This window comes from Somniosus microcephalus, chromosome 13 (assembly GCF_052327205.1).
Source record: "Somniosus microcephalus isolate GS21.2 chromosome 13, FLI_Smic_1.0, whole genome shotgun sequence".
Lineage (NCBI taxonomy): Eukaryota > Metazoa > Chordata > Chondrichthyes > Squaliformes > Somniosidae > Somniosus > Somniosus microcephalus.
This window is the reverse complement of record NC_140999.1, coordinates 9,089,184-9,110,886: the sequence shown is the minus strand read 5'-3', so window position 1 is coordinate 9,110,886 and position 21,703 is coordinate 9,089,184. Positions and strand designations below refer to the sequence as shown.

The 21,703-nt window shown below is 52.8% G+C and overlaps 1 protein-coding gene across 1 annotated transcript in view; it reads right to left on the bottom strand.

Moving 5' to 3' along the window:
* LOC147108035 (uncharacterized) overlaps positions 1-21,703 on the bottom strand; it is an 82,607-nt gene that overhangs the window by 12,588 nt on the left and 48,316 nt on the right. The window contains exons 4-7 of the mRNA XM_086005983.1: positions 19,231-19,438; positions 10,181-10,295; positions 5,994-6,051; positions 666-707 (exon numbers count right to left, since the gene is read on the bottom strand). Of these exons, the coding sequence (XP_085862109.1) occupies positions 666-707; positions 5,994-6,051; positions 10,181-10,295; positions 19,231-19,438 (423 nt within the window). The remainder of the gene's footprint in view (positions 1-665; positions 708-5,993; positions 6,052-10,180; positions 10,296-19,230; positions 19,439-21,703) is intronic.

Sequence of the window (21,703 nt, the reverse complement as noted above, 5' to 3'; positions counted from 1 at the left end):
TTACAGAGAAGATGTGCGAGAGGGAGATAGAGAGAGAAAAAGGGAGTTGGGAGGAAGCAGTCCTTGAGAGGACGATACATCTCTCTGTGGAGGTGTATCCATTCGAGAAGGTGAGTTGTTTGGGGGTGGTGGTGGTGGGGTGAGTGTATCTGACTTCCCCGATGATCCAGTGGGAAGGGGGTGTTCCATTGGGGAGGGTGAAGCATTTGTAAGAGGAGGGGCATGCTCACTGGGAGTATCCATGTAACTATGAGCGGCGGGGAGAAGGCGAGGGAAGTGTCCAGTCCTCCTGATAGAATAACGGCACGTGTCTATGTGTTTCTAGTTTGAAGGTGTCTCTTACCCCAAGCAGTTAATGGGGAGACAGGTATCTGTGATCCTGGAAGGACAAGGGAGGCTCTGTCAGCAGCTGGTGAGTTCACATTGTGCCTTTGAATCATACTGCACTGGAGGCTGCCATTCGGCCCATCATGCCTGTGCCAGCTCTTTGAAAGAACTCTCCACTTAGTCCCATTCCCCATAACCCTGATAATTTTTCCTTTTCAAGTATAGATCCAATTCCCCTTTGGATTCAACTTTCTGAATAGATTTTCAAGACCTTGGAAACCTTGCCACTGAAACCTCTTGCAGTCAGTTGTGAAAGCGGTAAACAAAGTGTGACTAACCTATGCAAGGCCTTGAGTTCTTGCAGCACTTGCTGAACCAGCCTGGAAGACAAGCAAAAGGAAACAACTTCAACCAACAACATTGACTTTGACGGAATCCATTTTGTTTCTGTTGTCAAACTCCCCGGCTGTAGCTCCCCCTGGTGGCTCGGCAGGGTCATACAGACCAGGACGGTCGCAGGTTCGATCCCCGGTCAAGGCTGAGTTAGCTGATTTCAGCCACGGCAGCAGCAGTAGGAGTGCTAGAATTGGCCTCAGTGCCCTTGGTACTGGCACCCGAGGATCTGTATCCCAACCGCAATGAGCACATTTGGGGGAGGGGTTAAAACGCAAATGCTAGTGGATTTGTCCATGGCTGGAGAGTCTAGAACTAGGGGTCACAGTCTCAGAATAAGGGGTCGGCCATTTAGGACTGAGATGAGGAGGAATTTCTTCACTCAAAGGGTTGGGAATCTATGGAATTCTCTACCCCAAAGGGAGTCATTGAGTATATTCAAGGCTGAGATCGATAGATTTTTGGACTCTAGGGGAATCAAGGGATATGGGGATCGAGCGGGAAAGTGGAGTTGAGGTTGATGATCAGCCATGATCTTATTGAATGGCGGAGCAGGCTCGAGGGGCCGTATGGCTGACTCCTGCTCCTAATTCTTATGTTCTTATATTAAGCAGGATTTTCCTCCTGGTCTTTGCCGGTAATGGGGTGGGGTCTCAAGGGATCCATGCCCATATCTGCACCTCTAGCAATCTTCTGGCATCAATTCCCAAATATGGGCGGGTTACATTCCTACAGAATAATAACAGGCCATTCGGCCCAACTGGTCTGTGCGCGGTGTTTGCACTCCACACGAGCCTCCTCCCACCCTGTCCTCGTATCCCTCTATTCCCTTCTCCCTCATGCAAGCATCAAGCCTCCCCTGAAAAGCTCTCAATGTTACCTCCTTCAACCACTCCATGTGGCAGCAAGTTCCACCTTCTCACCATTCTCTGTGTAAAGTTTAGAAGAATGAGAGGGGATCTCATTGAAACTTATAAAATTCTAACAGGACTGGACAGACTAGATGCAGGAAGGATGTTCCCGATGGCGGGGGAGTCCAGAACCAGGGGTCACAGTCTAAGGATAAGGGGTAAGCCATTTAGGACTGAGATGAGGAGGAATTTCTTCACCCAGAGAGTGGTGAACCTGTGGAATTCTCTACCACAGAAGGCAGTAGAGGCCAATTCATTAAATATATTCAAGAAGGAGTTGGATATATTTCTTAAGGCTAAAGGGATCAAGGGATATGGGGAGAAAGCAGGGACAGGGTACTGAATTTGGATGATCAGCCATGATCTCATTGAATGGCGGAGCAGGCTCGAGGGGCTGAATGGCCGACTCCTGCTCCTATCTTCTATGTTTCTATGTAAATTCTTTATTTGATCAGTTAGTGATGACCTTATATTTATACCTCCAGGTCCACAAGTGGAAACAGTTTCTCCATGTCCACCCTATCGAGCCCCTTCATCACTCATTTTATCTTTTGTTTATTCATTCACGGGATGTGGGCGTCGCTGGCAAGGCCCAGCATTTAATGCCCATCCCTAATTGCCCTTGAGAAGGTGGTGGTGAGCCGCCTTCTTGAACCGCTGCAGTCCGTGTGGTGAAGGTGCTCCCACAGTGCTGTTAGGGAGGGAGTTCCAGGATTTTGACCCAGCGACGATGAAGGATCGGCCGATATATTTCTAAGTCAGGATGGTGTGTGACTTGGAGGGGAACTTGGAGGTGGCGGTGTTCCCCTGTGCCTGCTGCCCTTGTCCTTCTAGGTGGAAGAGGTCGCGGGTTTGGGAGGTGCTGCCGAAGAAGCCTTGGCTAAAGACCTCTATCAGGCCTCCTCTTCCTTGTCTCTTTTCCAGACAAAATAGCTTCGGCCTGCTCAGTCTTTCCAATTGTTCTGGCCATTCAGCTGCAGCTGTTTCCCACCCCTCCCCAACAGCGATGAGATTCCCGGTACCGGCAGGAATCCTGCCAGGGAACCCACCGAGAAACATTTCACTGAGGCTGATCCTGGAAAGTTTGCCGGGGGTCAGAGATGTGTCACTCTGACAGTCTTCCCCCTGTCACACATCCTGTGTCACTCTGACAGTGTCCCCGTCACACATCCTGTGTCACTCGGACAGTGTCCCCCGTCACATGTCCTGTGTCACTCTGACAGTGTCCCCGTCACATGTCCTGTGTCACTCTGACAGTGTCCCCGTCACATGTCCTGTGTCACACTGACAGTGTCCCCGTCACACATCCTGTGTCACTCTGACAGTGTCCCCGTCACACATCCTGTGTCACTCGGACAGTGTCCCCCGTCACATGTCCTGTGTCACTCTGACAGTGTCCCCGTCACATGTCCTGTGTCACTCTGACAGTGTCCCCGTCACATGTCCTGTGTCACTCTGACAGTGTCCCCGTCACACACCCTGTGTCACTCGGACAGTGTCCCCCCATCACATGTCCTGTTCACTCTGACAGTGTCACCCCGTCACATGTCCTGTGTCACTCGGACAGTGTCCCCCGTCACACGTCTTGTGTCACTCGGACAGTGTCCCCCCATCACATGTCCTGTTCACTCTGACAGTGTCACCCCGTCACACGTCTTGTGTCACACTGACAGTGTCCCCCCGTCACATGTCCTGTGTCACTCTGACAGTGTCCCCGTCACATGTCCTGTGTCACACTGACAGTGTCCCCCCGTCACACACCCTGTGTTACTCTGACAGTGTCACCCCGTCACACGTCCTGTGTCACTCGGACAGTGTCCCCCCATCACATGTCCTGTTCACTCTGACAGTGTCACCCCGTCACATGTCCTGTGTCACTCGGACAGTGTCCCCCGTCACACGTCCTGTGTCACTCGGACAGTGTCCCCCCGTCACATGTCCTGTGTCACTCTGACAGTGTCCCCGTCACATGTCCTGTGTCACACTGACAGTGTCCCCCCGTCACACACCCTGTGTTACTCTGACAGTGTCCCCCGTCACACGTCCTGTGTCACTCGGACAGTGTCCCCCCATCACATGTCCTGTTCACTCTGACAGTGTCACCCCGTCACATGTCCTGTGTCACTCGGACAGTGTCCCCCGTCACACGTCTTGTGTCACACTGACAGTGTCCCCCCGTCACATGTCCTGTTCACTCTGACAGTATCACCCCGTCACACGTCCTGTGTCACTCTGACAGTGTCCCCCGTCACACGTCCTGTGTCACACTGACAGTGTCCCCCCGTCACACGTCCTGTGTCACTCTGACAGTGTCCCCCGTCACACGTCCTGTGTCACTCTGACAGTGTCTCCGTCACATGTCCTGTGTCACTCGGACAGTGTCCCCCATCACACGTCCTGTGTCACACTGACAGTGTCCCCCCGTCACACGTCCTGTGTCACTCTGACAGTATCACCCCGTCACACGTCCTGTGTCACTCTGACGGTGTCTCCGTCACACGTTCTGTGTCACTCTGACAGTGTCTCCGTCACATGTCCTGTGTCACTCTGACAGTATCACCCCATCACACGTCCTGTGTCACTCTGACAGTGTCTCCCTGTCACACGTCCTGTGTCACTCTGACAGTGTCCCCCCGTCACACGTCCTGTGTCACTCTGACAGTGTCCCCCCGTCACACGTCCTGTGTCACTCTGACAGTGTCCCCCCGTCACATGCCCCATGAAGCATTGCCACCAGAGCACAGAATTGTCTCCTTTTTTGTCCAAAATAAAAGACACCGTGCTTTTTAAAAGGCCTCCCTCAGTCTCCCCTTCCTCCGACAAGCTATAGAGTTTTAAAACCCAAGTTTGGTACCACCTAACTAACCACTGCTACTTCATTTACCTCATCTTCTTTCTTACTCTTTTCAATCACAGCAGTCTCTTAGAGGGTCAACAGTGGCTCAGTGGGTAGCACCCTTGCCTCTGTGTCAAAGGGTTGTGGGTTCAAGTCCCACTCCAGACACTTGAGTACAAAAATCTAAGCTGATACTCCCAGTGCCAGTACTGAGGGAGTGCTGCACTGTCAGAGGTGCTGTCTTTTGGATGAGACGTTAAACCGAGGCCCCGTCTGCCCTCTCAGCTGGCCGTAAAAGATCCCACGGCCACTATTTCGAATAAGAGCAGGGGAGTTATCCCCGGTGTCCTGGGGCCAATATTTATCCCTCAATCAACATCACTGAAACAGATTATCTGGTCATTATTACATTGCCGTTTGTGGGAGCTTGCTGTGCGCAAATTGGCTGTCGCGTTTCCTACATTACAACAGTGACTACACTTCGAAAAGTACTTCATTGGCTGTAAAGCGCTTTGGGACATTCTGAGGTTGTGAAAGGCGCTATAGAAATGCAAGGGGTTAAAAATTGGGTAGTGCCCCGAAAAAGTTAGCGCCCCCACAGCCGATTTTCCCAGGTAGCACCCCGAGAGGGAGGAGGGGCGCTACTGGAAGTGCCCCGCGTCCCTCTTGGGGCGCTGCAAGCCAATATCTTGGCGCTACGTGCCACGGTACTGCAGGCCTTCCTCCCCTTCTTAAAGGGGCGGGGCCTGGCGCAGCGCGTCCCGGTGCCCAGCTGGGCCACCAGGGATCGGGAGTGCCGGCAAACGAGCCCGGCGCTCACGGAGAGCAACCGGCACCCCGCGTTGGGACGGGGGCTGGGGACGGCAACGGGGGCAGGTGCTGGCAGGCAGCCAGAAACAAAAATGGCCGCCTGCCACCTCCCCTTTAACTAGCGCCGCCCCGGACGCAGGTAGGCCCCCCTGACCCAAGTCGGACATGGCGTCCGGCGGTAAGTCGGGAGGCGCCACCCAATATTGCAGCCGGGGCGCAAGCGGGGTGCTGCGCATGGCGATGACGTCATTGCCGGTGGCGCAGCGCCCTGCAGCGCTAACGGTTAGCGCCGCCGCTAACCTCCCGCTCAATTTCGCGGGAGGCGTTAGCGGCGCCACGTCCAGGCGCTAGTTGATTTGCGCCCCGATAGTGCCCTCTTAGGGCGATAACGGGAGGCGCCAATCAACCGAATTTAGCCTCCCAAGTCTTTCTTTCTTTCCTGCACGATAGGCCTTGGGCACGTTAGGGAGGAGAACGGTTCACTCTGAAGTTAATTGAACAGAGCCTCACACGCAAGCAACTCCGGGACTGGAGTCTATGAGCAGGTGGATGGGATTGGTTTGGGGGGAAGCAAGCAACCGAGGGCCTGAACTACCTGCACAACAGTGTCCAAACCACCCTCTTAATAAAGGCCCGATTGTACCCAGACTGCTGGCTGATCCATTAACAGTGAGGCTAACGAGGCGGGCTCCTGAGTGTGGTCCTTTCATACGTACAAGTGGTTAGGCTCCAGATTTTCTTTTTCCTCTTGGATTTCCAGGGAGATTTCAGAGTCTGAGGTGGAGGAAAACAACAGAATTAAAGTGACTCGACTGAGACTGAGAGGAATCGAAAATTGTCCTCTTCATTTCAAAATGTTACTAAAAAATTAAACAATGATCAATTATACACAGAGAATATACCAATTACGCAGAGTGAGGGCCCTGTCCCACCGAGTGAGGGCCCAGTCCCACCAACTGAGGGCCCAGTCCCAGGGTGAGGGGCTTGTTCCAGAGTGAGGGCCCTGTCCCACCGAGTGAGGGCCCTATCCCAGAGTGAGGGCCCTGTCCCAGAGTGAGGGCCCTGTCCCAGAGTGTGGGCCCTGTCCCAGAGTGTGGGCCCTGTCCCAGAGTGTGGGCCCTGTCCCAGAGTGTGGGCCCTGTTGTGATGAAATATTTCCATTCATCACTGCCTGTGACTGAGATCGGTTTCAGTGTCATTTCCCTTCCCCCAGACCTCATTGTATTGTGTAGTGGAATGTGCTGTATTGTATACTGGAATGTGCTGGAATGTGCTGTGTGTAGGGCTCCGCCCATACCTGGCCCCGTTTGTAAGCTAGCTTCAGTCTAGCCCCAATCTCCAGAAGGACGACATCTCTCTCGCTTACGTGTTTCGTTCTAAGTTAATAAAAGCCTTGTTTTGTTCTGCTGCCTTCGAGTCTCAGAATTATTGAGGCACATCACCTGTCCCAGAGTGTGGGCCCTGTCCCAGAGTGAGGGCCCTCTCCCAGAGTGAGGGCCCTGTCCCAGAGTGAGGGCCTTGTCCCAGAGTGAGGGCCTTGTCCCAGAGTGAGGGCCTTGTCCCAGAGTGAGGGCCCTGTCCCAGAGTGTGGGCCCTGTCCCAGAGTGTGGGCCCTGTCCCAGGGTGTGGGCCCTGTCCCAGGGTGTGGGCCCTGTCCCAGGGTGTGGGCCCTGTCCCAGGGTGTGGGCCCTGTCCCAGAGTGTGGGCCCTGTCCCAGGGTGTGGGCCCTGTCCCAGGGTGTGGTCCCTGTCCCAGGGTGTGGTCCCTGTCCCAGGGTGAGGGCCCAGTCCCAGGGTGTGGTCCCTGTCCCAGGGTGTGGTCCCTGTCCCAGGGTGTGGGCCCTGTCCCAGGGTGAGGGCCCTGTCCCAGGGTGTGGTCCCTGTCCCAGGGTGTGGGCCCTGTCCCAGGGTGTGGGCCCTGTCCCAGAGTGTGGGCCCTGTCCCAGGGTGTGGTCCCTGTCCCAGGGTGTGGGCCCTGTCCCAGGGTGTGGGCCCTGTCCCAGGGTGAGGGCCCTGTCCCAGGGTGAGGGCCCAGTCCCAGGGTGAGGGGCCTGTCCCAGGGTGAGGGCCCTGTCCCAGGGTGTGGGCCCTGTCCCAGGGTGAGGGCCCAGTCCCAGGGTGAGGGCCCAGTCCCAGGGTGAGGGCCCTGTCCCAGGGTGAGGGCCCTGTCCCAGGGTGTGGGCCCTGACCCAGGGTGTGGGCCCTGTCCCAGGGTGTGGGCCCTGTCCCAGGGCGTGGGCCCTGTCCCAGGGCGTGGGCCCTGTCCCAGAGCGAGGGCCCTGTCCCAGAGCGAGGGCCCTGTCCCAGAGGGAGGGCCCTGTCCCACCGAGTGAGGACCTCACTAGTTAATCTGGCACTGGGGAAATCGATGCCCCAGATTTCCCTCACTGTGAAGGCAGAGGAGACAAATATATTGCTCCCAATTTCCCCCTTTCCTCTCCTGAAGGCGCTGTCTCTGGCTGGGTTTCAGCTCCACAGCATCCAGCCATGCTCTGGTACCTCACCCAAGTGGCCATTCTGTTTATGCCAGTGGCCTATTTGCTCAAAGCGGGCTTCACAGCTATCTCCAATCCTGCCCTTGCCCCTCATCCACTTTCCAGTCAGGGTCATTGGGCAGCCACCAAGAGGGGGTGGTGGGGGGGGGGGGAGGAGCCGTGGGCTGGTTTTGTGTCCCTTTGTAGCCATGGGTACTGAGGCCAATTCTTGGAGGCCTACTGCTGCCTGTTGTGAGGTCAGCTGACTCCTCCCGGTCTGTAGGACAACACCTGGGATCATTCGACGGCTAAGCCAAGTGGTGGATTCACCAACTGAGGTATGGGGAGTGTGGAGGAGGCTCTTAGACATGGAGTTGTGGGCCCTGTTGAACATGAGAACATAAGAATTAGAAGCAGGAGTCGGCCATACGGCCCTTCGAGCCTGCTCCGCTATTCAATAAGATCATGGCTGATCTTCTACCTCAACTCCACTTTCTCCTCCCCAATCCCCATATCCCCTAAAGTCCAAAAATCTATCGATCTCAGCCATGGATATACTCAACGACTCAGCATCCACAGCCCTCTGGGGTAGAGAATTCCAAAGATTCACAACCCTCTGAGTGAAGAAATTCCTCCTCATCTCAGTCTTAAATGGACGACCCCTTATCCTGAGACTGTGCCCCCTAGTTCTAGACTCTCCAGCCAGGGGAAACAACCTCTCAGCATCTACCCTGTCAAGCCCTCTGAAAATCTTCTGTTTCAATGAGATCACCTCTAATTCTTCTAAACTCTAGGGAATATAGGGCCATTCTATTCAATCTCTCCTCATAGGTGAACCCTCTCATCCCAGGAATCAATCTAGTGAACATTCGTTGCACCGACTCCAAGGCAAGTATATCCTTCCTTAGGTAAGGAGACCAAAACTCTACACAGTACTCCAGGTGTGGTCTTACCAAAGCCCTGTACAATTACAGTAAGACTTCCTCACTCTTGTGCTCCAAACCCCTTGCAGTAAAGGCTAACATGCCATTTGCCTTCCTAATTGCTTGCTGTACTTGCATGCTAACTCTCTGGGCTGGATTTTATCAATGGAGGCGTGTAGGAGGCGGGACTCCCACTTTTTGGGTTGTAGTCCCGCCTCCATCAAGTTGTGGCCAACCCACGCGATTTTCCCTTGATTGACCTTGTTGACCCCGCCCAGCGGGCTCAGCAGGCCAATTAAGGGCCACCCGGCAACAGGTGACGTCACAGATTGATATTTCATCTGTCAAGAGCTTTTGACAGATGAAATATCAGCGTTTGACAGCTGTTTGAAGCTGTCAAACACTGACAATCTGTACTCTAAGTTAATTCCTTCCTCTCAGGCTGATTTAGAGATCTCTCCAGAACAGAAAGCAGAGGCTGCAGATTTTGACAGCTCGCGGCCATTCTGCTTTCTGTGCCAGTGAGATGAGGGACTCCCGAGACCTGAAGGAAGGAAGACTGCATTATTAAGTAAAGGTAAGTAAAACTTATTTAAACATTTTACACACCAAACACACTTACCTCTGCACTCATGCACCCATCACTCACCTGAACACTGGACATCTCGAACCCTCCAAGCCTTTCAGCCCGACGGTCCGCCTCACTAACTTGGCATGGTTTGGAGCCGTCGGGAAGCCCACACTTCAGCGATAAAAATAGGGATTAGGCTAAAAACTGCCTGTTAACTACCTGTTAACAGGCAGTTAATTGGCACTAATCCCCTTCCCGCCTCGGGGAGGCGGCTCCCAGCACAGGTCGGGTACCCACCTCCTGGGAAACGGGCATGGAGGCGGGTTGGGGGCGGGATGGGGTTGGGACCCCTGATTTCGGGATTTTAACCCCCCACGCGCCTCCAAGCCCACCTCAACGGCCCGATGAAATTCGAGCCCTCTGTGTTTCTTGCACGAGGACACCTAAATCTCTCCGAACACCAACATTTGAAAGTTTCTCACCATTTAAAAAAGATTCTGTTTTCCTATTCTTCCTACCAAAGTGAACAACCTCACATTTCCTTCTTGCCCACTCACTTAACCTGTCTACAGGAAACTCTTTTTTATCCGTCACCGATGGAACCGGCGTGCTGCCGGTTTATCAAAAAGTCCGGATTACAGAGAGTTATAGTTAAAAGGTACGAGAGCTCCGTACGCAGCAACAGATCCAGGCTTCCCTGTTGCTTAGCAACAGCTGCAGCAACCCTGGCCACAGACCAAGCGTCCCTGTTGCTTAGCAACAAGTGCAGAAACCCCCGATTACACAGCCACAGATCCCAGGAACGGCCACTAATATGAAGAAAAACTTAACTGAGCCGACTCCTGAATTTTGCCGGTTGTTTGGGTGCCGGTAAATCGAGAGTTTCCTGTATATCCCTTTGCAGGCTCTTTGTGTCCTCCTCACAGCTTCACTCACCTGCTTCTCTGGATTGGGATGCAGCCAGACTCCGGGAAGAGCGGATCTGAGCCGCCTTGGAGGAATACGAATAGCTCGCCTGCAATCGTGGCCGCATCTTCGGACTCTTTGTCTCCTGGTGGCAACAAGCAAGAGCATCAGTAACCAACTGACTGGGATTCACTCTCAGACATCACTGCTCTCAAAGTCCCTCGATTTCCCCACCTGCTCACACCTGGACCTATATTCCTTCGTCATCATTAGGTTCGAGTCCCCACTCCAGAGACCTGAACACAAAAATCTAGGCTGGCACTCCCAGTGCAGTGCTGAGGGAGTGCCGCACTGTCGGAGGTGCCGTCTTTCGGATGAGACGTTAAACCGAGGCCCCGTCTGCTCTCTCAGGTGGACGTAAAAGATCCCATGGCCACTATTTCAAAGAAGAGCAGGAGGAGTTCTCCCCGGTGTCCTGGCCAATATTTATCCCTCAACCAACATCACTAAAATGTTTCAATGAGGTAAAATAAAATAAATAGATATGGAGCTGTCTTCACCCATCCATGTATTCACCCTCGATCAACATTACAAAAACAGATTATCCGGTCATTATCACATTGCTGTTTGTGGGAGCTTGCTGTGCGCAAATTGGCTGCCACATTTCCTACATTACAACAGTGACTTCACTTCAAAAAGTACTTCATTGGCTGTAAAGTGCTTTGGGACCTCCTAATGTCGTGAAAAGCGCTATAGAAATGCAAGTCTTTCTTTTTTCTTTCCTAGAATTCCCTACTATTTTTAATTCATTCTCGGGATGCAGGGTTCGCTGGCAAAACCGACGTTTATTGCCTGTCCCTAGCTACCCTCCCGAAGGTGGTGGTGGGCCTTCATCTCGAACCGCCGCAGTCTGTGTGGTGAAGGCACTCAAACGCCATTGCGGGACCGCCTTCACCGCACGGACTGCAGCGGTTCGAGAGAAAGACCCCCCACCACCCCCCCCCCCAACATCTTCTCGGGGGGCAATCAGGATGGGCAATAAATGCCGGCCTTGCCAGTGATGCCCACATCCCAAGAATGAATTTTAAAAAGTCTACTTCACTGGAGAGCAAGAGGAGAGGGAATATCCCTACAACAACAACAGCTTGCATTTATATAGCCCTTTAACGTAGTAAAATGTCCCAAAGCGCTTCTTCACAGGGGCGATTTGTCACCGAGCCACATAAAGAGATATTAGGACAGGTGACCAAAAGCTTGGTCAAAGTGGTAGGTTTTAAGGAGAGAGCGCTAGAGAGGCGGAGAGGTTTTGGGAGGGAATTCCAGAGCTTAGGGCCGAGGCATCTGAAGGCACGGCCACCAATGGTGGAGCGATGGACATCGAGCTGCAGAAGAGGCCAAAATTGGAGGAGCAGATATGTCGGAGGGTTGTAGGGCTAGAGGACGCTACAGAGTTCGGGAGGGGGCCGAGGACATGGAGGGATTTGAAAACAAGGATGAGAATTTTAAAATCGAGGGGGGAAAAGTTTGGTTGCTTTGCGCCTCCTGTTAGCACCCTAAGAGGGCGCTAACGGGGTGCAAAGCAAGTAGCGCCCGGGTGTGGCGTCGCCAACGCCTCCCGCGAAATTCAGCGGGTGGTTAGCGGCGGCGGTAACCATTAGCGCCCCGCGGTGATGCGCCGCCGGCGATGATGTCATCGCCGTGTGCAGCGCCCCGCTCGCACCCCAGCCGCAATCTTCAGTAGCGCCCCCTGACTTACCGCCGGATGCTACGGGGTCAGGGGGGGCCTATCTGCGGCCGGGGCGGCGCTAATTAAAGGCGAGGTCCCGGGCGGCCATTTTTGTTGCTAGCCGCCTGCCAAAACCTGCCCCCGTTGCCGTCCCCGGCCTCCTGACCAGCCCCCCGTGGAGTGCCAGCTGCGGTCCGTGAGCCCGGCACTTCTCTTGAGTGCCGGGCTCCTTTGCCGGCACTCCCGATCCCTGGTGGCCCAGCTGGACCCCGGGTTGCGCTGCGCTAGGCCCCTTCCCTTTAAGAAGGGGAAGAAGGCCTGAAGTACCGCGGCGCGACGTGCCGCAGCGCGCCGTGATATTCCCTCACAGCGCCCCAAGAGGTAGGTGGGGCGCTTCAAGTAGCGCCCTGCTTCCCTCTTGGGGCGCTACCACTCAATTTCGGCCGCGGGGGCGCTAATCTTTTCGGGGTGCTAAAAGTAGCGCCCCGGCAAAGTTAGTGCCCCAAAGGGGGCGCGACTCAATTTTTCCCTAAAGGTATTGCTGGACTGGGAGCCAATGTAGGTCAGCGAGCACAGGGGGTGATGGGCGAACGGGACTTGGTGCGAGTTCGGGACACGGGGGCAACAGAGTTTTAGTTGAGCTGAAGTTTACGGAGGTTGGAAGGTGGGAGGCCGGCCAGACTAGCCCGTGAACGGAGGCCCAGAGGGCCTTGCAGCAGCAACTACTCGCCGAAGGGCAGCCAGGCCTTGCTCCAATAGCCTGACACTGCACACAGGCCGAGTTCCAAGGCCACGGCCTACACCTGGAGTGAAAGGAGCCGCACTTCGTTGGTTTTTTTTTTGAGAGAGTTTTAGTGCTGACCGAGGGGTTTACCCTTGTGTTTATTTAGAACAATGTGCTCTTTAATAATGGAACAAATTGCTGCAAGCTTCATGTCACTTTGCACTTCAGTAGGCCAGAGTCAGCTGGAAACAGACACATTGAAGTGCAATTTGAGCATAAGATTGACAACAGATGTGGGAGACAGATCTAGACTACAGCCATCGTACACTTAGACCTGTGTGAAATTATCTTTAATATAAAATAGATGCATGGAATTAAATATGTTTACTGATCCATTCCTGTTAGACAGTTTCTCATTTCTTCCCTCTACTGAAGATGCTTACAACAATAATAACTTGCGTTTATATATCGCCTTTAGCATCTCATTGAAACTTATAAAATTCTAACAGGACTGGACAGACTAGATGCAGGAAGGATGTTCCCGATGGTCGGGGAGTCCAGAACCAGGGGTCACAGTCTAAGGATAAGGGGTAGGCCATTTAGGACAGAGATGAGGAGGAATTTCTTCACCCAGAGAGTGGTGAACCTGTGGAATTCTCTACCACAGAAGGCAGTGGAGGCCAATTCATTAAATATATTCAAGAAGGAGTTAGATATATTTCTTAGGGCTAAAGGGATCAAGGGATATGGGGAGAAGGCAGGGACAGGGTACTGAATTTGGATGATCAGCCATGATCTCATTGAATGGCGGAGCAGGCTCGAGGGACCGAATGGCCTGCTCCTGCTCCTATCTTCTATGTTTCTATGTTTATCCCAGGGCACTTCACAGGAGCGATTATCAAACAAAATTTGACACCGAGTCACATAAGCAGATATTAGGGCAGGTGACCCAAAGCTTAGTCAAAGAGGGAGGTTTTAAGGAGCGTTTTAAAGTAGGAGAGAGAGATAGAGAGGCGGAGAGGTTTAGGGAGGGAATTCCAGAGCTCGGGGCCCAGGCAGCTGAAGGCACGGCCGCCAATGGTGGAGTGATGAAAATCAATGGTACGTAAGAGGCCAGAATTGGAGGAGCGTAGAGATCTCAAAGGGTTGTCGGACTGGAGGAGATTAGAGTGATAGGGAGGGAGCAAGGCCATGGAGGGATTTGAAAACAAGGATGAGAATTTTTTAAAACAAGGCATTGACCAGGCATTGTAGGTCAGCGAGCACTGGGGGTGATGGGTGAACGGGACTTGGTGCGAGTTAGGATACGGGCAGCAGAGTTTTAGATGAGCTGAAGTTTACAGAGGGTGCAAGGCGAGATTACAGGGGTAAGGTTCCATGAACCCCACTAGACCCCTGCCTTGGACTCCCATCCAAGCAGCCATTCTACATATGTGACAGTGAGTGTTGGCAGAGCGTTCAATACAGAGGTCCCAGATTCGAGCCCTAACTCTGTCCTCACTCAATGACCATACACACGCAACTTTCAGCGGTGAGGGTCACTGGGCAACTCTTAGGAGGGGAACCTCTCAGAGAAACAGTGGCCTGTTGCAAATCTCAAGTACCCCTCAGGATCAGCCAACTGAGATCAAAGAACGCAGCACAGGCCAGGAGTTGAACCTGGGCCTTCATTTTCTACAAAGAATGAAGGGACAGTACAGGATGATGGGGCAATGCAGGGCGATGGGGCAATGCAGGGCGATGGGGCAATGCAGGGCGATGGGGCAGTGCAGGGTGATGGGACATTGCAGGGCGATGGGACAGTGCAGGGTGATGGGACAGTGCAGGGCGATGGGGCAATGCAGGGTGATGGGACATTGCAGGGCGATGGGACAGTGCAGGGTGATGGGGCAGTGCAGGGCGATGGGGCAGTGCAGGGCGATGGGGCAGTGCAGGGTGATGGGACATTGCAGGGCGATGGGACAGTGCAGGGCGATGGGGCAATGCAGGGCGATGGGACAGTGCAGGGCGATGGGACATTGCAGGGCGATGGGACAGTGCAGGGTGATGGGGCAGTGCAGGGTGATGGGACAGTGCAGGGCGATGGGGCAGTGCAGGGCGATGGGACAGTGCAGGGCGATGGGACAGTGCAGGGCGATGGGGCAATGCAGGGCGATGGGGCAATGCAGGGCGATGGGGCAATGCAGGGCGATGGGACATTGCAGGGCGATGGGGCAATGCAGGGCGATGGGACAGTGCAGGGCGATGGGACAGTGCAGGGCGATGGGGCAATGCAGGGCGATGCGGCAATGCAGGGCGATGGGGCAGTGCAGGGCGATGGGACATTGCAGGGTGATGGGGCAATGCAGGGCGATGGGGCAATGCAGGGCGATGGGGCAATGCAGGGCGATGGGGCAATGCAGGGCGATGGAACAATTCAAGGCGATGGGGCAATGCAGGGCGATGGGGCAATGCAGGGCGATGGGACAGTGCAGGGCGATGGGGCAATGCAGGGCGATGGGACAATGCAGGGCGATGGGGCAATGCAGGGCGATGGGGCAATGCAGGGCGATGGGGCAGTGCAGGGCGATGGGGCAATGCAGGGCGATGGGGCAATGCAGGGCGATGGGACAGTGCAGGGCGATGGGGCAATGCAGGGCGATGGGGCAATGCAGGGCGATGGGGCAGTGCAGGGCGATGGGGCAGTGCAGGGCGATGGGGCAGTGCAGGGCGATGGGGCAATGCAGGGCGATGGGGCAATGCAGGGCGATGGGGCAATGCAGGGCGATGGGACAGTGCAGGGCGATGGGGCAATGCAGGGCGATGGGGCAATGCAGGGCGATGGGGCAATGCAGGGCGATGGGGCAGTGCAGGGCGATGGGACAGTGCAGGGCGATGGGGCAGTGCAGGGCGATGGGGCAATGCAGGGCGATGGGACAATGCAGGGCGATGGGGCAGTGCAGGGCGATGGGGCAGTGCAGGGCGATGGGGCAGTGCAGGGCGATGGGACAATGCAGGGTGATGGGACATTGCAGGGCGATGGGACACTGCAGGGCGATGGGGCAATGCAGGGCGATGGGACAGTGCAGGGCGATGGGGCAGTGCAGGGCGATGGGACAGTGCAGGGCGATGGGACAGTGCAGGGCGATGGGACAGTGCAGGGCGATGGGGCAGTGCAGGGCGATGGGGCAGTGCAGGACGATGGGGCAATGCAGGGCGATGGGGCAATGCAGGGCGATGGGACAATGCAGGGCGATGGGACAATGCAGGGCGATGGGACAGTGCAGGGCGATGGGGCAATGCAGGGCGATGGGGCAGTGCAGGGCGATGGGGCAGTGCAGGGCGATGGGACAGTGCAGGGTGATGGGGCAATGCAGGGCGATGGGACAATGCAGGGCGATGGGACAATGCAGGGTACAGGAGTGACACAGGGTGAGAGGGCTCTACCCTACTTGCTGTGGACTGGTACAAGGTGTGCTCGTCTGTCACTCCCCATCCAACAAACTCCTAATCTTAACTGTGTCTGTCATAAGAACATAAGAATTAGGAGCGGGAGTCGGCCATTCGGCCCCTCGAGCCTGCTCCCCCATTCAATAAGATCATGGCTGATCTTCGACCTCAGCTCCACTTTCCCGCCCTATCCCCATATCCCTTGATTCCCCTAGAGTCCAAAAATCTATCGATCCCTGTCTTGAACATACTCAACGACTGAGCCTCCACCGCCCTCTGGGGTAGAGATACAGTCTGGACTCAGGTTATTTTGCCGAACAATCAGTCAGGAAATGGCTGAGGTGAGCAATTTATGAGCTGTCATTCCCAACAGATTCCCTCCCTCCCCCCCTCTATTGTTGGCATCGGGCTGCCAAGGTGGGGTTGGGTGGCGGGGGGAGGGGGGCGTGGTTTGTGGGGGGAGGGGGGCATCTACCGCCCATCCTGCCCCTCCTCCCAGCAGGAAATCCCCGTAACTGGGCCTCTCCCCTCCCCCTCCCTCCCTCCCCCGTTTCTACTGCCGGTGAGTCTGCACTCGCTCTGGACGCGCTCCCCCCTCTCCCTCCCTCCTTCCCCCGGATGCTCCGTAAAGTCTGCGGATTCCAGGAGCCGCGCGCGCACGTTAACGATTCCGCAGAAGGGCCGGAACGTTTCGAAGCAACTCCCCTCCCTTTCCCCCCCCCACCCCCCACGCCTTTTTACAACCTCAAACATGTAAAAACAAAAGCGAGTTATAAAACGCACAGCTAGCGCCCGTCTGCCTCTCAACATCTCCCGGCCAGAAGGTCTGGCGTCGAGCCGAGCCGAGCCGTGTCTGGGCCCAAGAGGCGATGCCAGCTCTGCTGCCCTGAAATTAGTGCTAGCTCCCTCTAGTGCTCAGAAAGACTCCTTGACGTTTGCCGTTGTCAATCGCATGAATCAGAAAATAACAACAACTTGCATTTATATAGCGCCTTCGAGGCAATGAAACGGCCCGGGGCTCTTCACAGGAGCGTTAATCAGATACAAAAAACCGACACCGAGACACATAAGGAGATATTAGGGACAGGTGACCCAAAAGCTTGGTCAAAGAGGTGGGTTTTCAGGAGAATCTTAAAGGAGGAGAGAGAGAGGCGGAGAGGTTGAGGGAGGGAATTCCAGAGCTTAGGGCCCAGGCAGCTGAAGGCACGGCCGCCAATGGCGGAGTGATGGAAATCGGGGATGGACAAGAGGCCGGAATTGGAGGATCTCACTGGGGGCAGTGCCTTGACAGTGATGTTGTAGGCTATTCCACCACATGGGGCATTGCGGCTGGACCCGGTCCCGTCCTTACAGGGCATTGAATCACACTCATTTTCCAGCAGGGGTTACTACTGGACAGTGATCAGCAGTGAGAATATTGACGAAACCACAGCCTAGTACAAGTCTATCGCCCTGCCAGCTCTAGAGAATGGTTCCAAGTGGCATTGACTGAGGGCCCTGACTGCAGTAGGTGCAGGCACAGGGAGAGTGGGAATAATAATAGAGAGACTCCTTTCCTTCCAATACAATAAATAAATCACAAGGCACAACATAAACATGGATAAGCAAGGTGATTTGATCCATTCTTCTAGAGAAACCTACAGCTCAATTTAGTACTGTTCCCTCTCCTTCTCAAAGGAAGGTATGGGAGTGTTATGGGCAGGTATATTAGATCAGCCATGATCTATTGAATGGTGGAGCAGTAACGAGGGGCTGAATGGCTTCCTCCTGTCCCTATGTTCCTCGATGGGGTTATCCCAGCTCAATATACTGAGTGAAAGGACCTTATTAAAATACACCTACTTAGTAGTACTATTGGGCCATTAGCTTTTCTTTCCTCTGCCTAGTTTCTACTTGGCAACCATCCACAGTGGGATGGTTGGAATCAGGAGCTGGCCATGTGGTGGGACGAAGATCTTTGTCCCATCACCCCATCATGCAGCATGTTGCAGGTCTCTTCAGAGCGGCTCTCAAGCAAGATATTGCGGCAAATCTTCCTCTTATTGTGCTTGCGCGGAAAGTGTCACCACCCGGAGGAAAATTGGACTGGGAGGATTGCAACGCCTCGAATTTAAAGTTCTCATCCTCGTGTTCAAATCCCTCCATGGCCTCACCACTCTCCCTATCTCTGTAACATCCTCCAGCCCTACAACCCTCCGAGATCTCTGCGCTCCTCCAATTCTGGCCTCTTGTGCATCTTCCACCATTGGCGGCCGCGCCTTCAGCTGCCGAGGCCCAAAGCTCGGGAAGTCCCTCCCTAAACCTTTCCGCCTCTCCGCCTCTCTCTCCTCCTTTAAGACACTCCTCAAAACCTACCTCTTTGACCAAGCTTTTGATCACTTGTCCTAATATCGCCTTATGTGGCTCGGTGTCAAATTTGATCGGATAAGGTTCTTGTCTGAAGCGCCTTGGGATGTTTTACTACGTTAAAGGTACTGTATAAATGCTGTATATTATCTGAGGAAGGATGTTCTTGCCATGGAAGGAGTGCAGCGAAGATTCATCAGACTGATACCTGGGATGGCAGGAATGACGTATGAGGAGAGATTGGGTCGATTGGGCTTATACTCGCTGGAGTTTAGAAGAATGAGAAGGGATCTCATTGAAACTTATACAATTCTAACAGGACTAGACAGACTAGATGCAGGAAGGATGTTCCCGATGGCGGGGAGTCCAGAACCAGGGGTCACAGTCTAAGGATAAGGGGTAAGCCATTTAGGACAGAGATGAGGAGGAATTTCTTCACCCAGAGTGGTGAACCTGTGGAATTCTCTACCACAGAAGGCAGTTGAGGCCAATTCATTAAATATATTCAAGAAGGAGTTAGATATATTTCTTAAGGCTAAAGGGATCAAGGGATATGGGGAGAAGGCAGGGACAGGGTACTGAATTTGGATGATCAGCCATGATCTCATTAAATGGCGGAACAGGCTCGAGGGGCCGAATGGCCTACTCCTGCTCCTATCTTCTATGTTTCTATGTTTAAATTGTTGTTGTTTACATGCAAGAGCAATAATAGGAAAATCCACCCTGTTGATTAGTATTCTGGCCCTTAACAGAAGATCAGTAGCAATGAGCTACAACATAATCTTTGGATGTTACCCGTCAGTCAGGTTCCATGACCGGTTCTATCACAGCCCAAATGGAACCCCAGCAAGTTACCTGCTCGGTCATCTTGTCCTCGGTCACGCTCGAGCCGGTCTTCCCCTGACCTCCGGTTTCCCGTGTATCATTCTCCGTACTGGCTGTGGCGGCCGTGAGGGTTTCTGGAAACAAGTACACTGACTGGTCCGCTAACGGATCCGACTGGCCTTCATCCTCTCTGTCGCCTTCCCCATCGCTGTCGATACCTAACAGATCGAGGCTGAGTCTGCGCAGACAGAGGTAGACAAGTAATTAGGACCCAGGTCCAGAATAAATCAATCAACAGATTTTAAATAGTTGGTAAAAAAAGCCAAGGGGTCGAGATGAGCAGATTTCATTTTTCACGCAGTGAGTTGTGATGATCTGGAATGCGCTGCCTGAAAGGGTGGTGGAAGTTTAAAGGAATAGCCTTTTTTCAGAAAGATACACCATCCTATGAACGGAATTTCTGACTTTATTAAAACATGATAAACTGGGTTTAAAAATCTAAAAAGCCTCAACGACACAAGCTGTGAATACAAGCTTCTGAGATAAGATGGTTTGTTGACACAAAAGTTGTAAACACCATACAAGCTTTTGAAATGGGAATTGGTTGATTGATACTAAGACAATAGCCCTGCTGAAACAGCAGGTTGGAGGTTCCTCTATGTCTGAACATTGGAAGAAACACAATAGCAATGCCCAAGTTAAGTGTTATAAACCAACACTTCAGAAAGCATCACATAAATTTAAAAAACATGTGCCTTTGAAAAAATGACATCAAGTAAAAGAAATACCTGCCGTAAAATAGTTTTATGTTAAACTTAGAACAAGGAGACAGAAGTCTGCTTCCAACCAATTGAGATGGCTAGGGAAACAATCAAGTACTCGGTTGAAGTGTTTTTGATTTACATATTGTAAAAGGTACAAACAGAAGACTTTGTAAATATTACACCAATAGGTGCATCAAGCAATCACAGTGTTTATGTGTTGAACTTGGAACACCACGGAGACAGGAGTCTGTAATACAACCAGTTAAGGTCTTCTAAATGTGAAAAGATACAAACAGGAGACTTTGATAAAAATGGCATCAAATAGATACAGCTGTCATATTGTTTTTATGATAAGCTTCGAATGCCTAAAAGAGGAGACAGGATTCTGCAAGTTAACAGCTGAACTGACAGAAAGATTAGAAAGAAGTCAATGGAAAGAATGACTAGAGATAATTAACTTACATCAGCAGAAAACTTCAAAGGATATACCACTGCAAAAAGGGTACAAAATATGGAACTTTCAGATAGAAAGTCAGAAGTCACTGGAAGGGGCAAGCGATTCTCAACTTCAGAGGCAGGCTCTGTAAGTTTTTAACTCTTTGAGTCTCGGGGATCAAAAAGGTGCTTTTATTTGATTTTGGTGGATATCCTGGATTAGAAATAATAAGAAATGTAAAAATGTAACAAAGTTAAGATTTGAGAATAAGGATCTCTGAGAATAAGAAATGTAAGCTATTTGTATTTTGAACTGTTAAAGTTGCGATTGAATCACCAGCTGTTAACTACATGTCGGTTCTTTAATAAATCTGTATATTTTTAGAATTGTCTCACAGAGTATTTCTGTATCAAACTCGCAAACTCAATCTCTGTACACTCTTTGGTGAGGAGTTGCAGAGTTCTGGGGGAGTTTCCTGGACCCTCATAATATCTGGAAGATTACAGTCACAGAATCACAGAAACCCCACAGTGCAGATAGAGGCCATTCGGCCCATCGAGCCTGCACCGACACATATCCCACCCGATCCCCGTAACCCCTACACCAACACATATCCCACTCTATCCCCGTAACCCCATGTATTTAATCCCCCTAACACTAAGAGTCAATTTATCATAGCCAATCAACCTAACCCGCACATCTTTGGACTGTGGGAGGAAACCGGAGCACCCGGAGGAAACCCACGCAAACACGGGGAGAATGTGCAAACTCCACACAGACAGTCACCCGAGGCCAGATTCGAACCCGGGTTCCTGGCGCTGTGAGGCAACAGTGCTAACCACTATGCCACCGTGCTTAAACTTATTAAAAGTGCTATCTGGAGGATGTAACATCTTCAAGTCGTTCCTTTCCTTTAGGGAGAGATAGCCTGGACCTCTAGACCCAATTAAGCGTCTTATAGAATTCGGCTATCTCTAACTTTAATTGAAGGTGAATGTCTGGAGAATACGCCTGATCTGGGGTAGCCCGAAAAGGGCGAGGACTAGTAATTAACCCTTCAGAAGCAGATTCAATAGTAACTTCCAAAAGAAAAAGGGAATTGGATAAATACTTGAAAAGGAGAAATTTGCAGGGCTATGGGGAAAGAGCAGGGGGGGAGTGGGGACTATTTGGACAGCTCTTTCAAAGAGCCGGCACAGGCACAATGGGCCGAATGGCCTCCTTCTGTGCTGTGAGATTCAATGATACACATCGGGAAAGAAGTGCACCAGATCGACCAGGGTAGTCCCAGGTTTACTCGCTG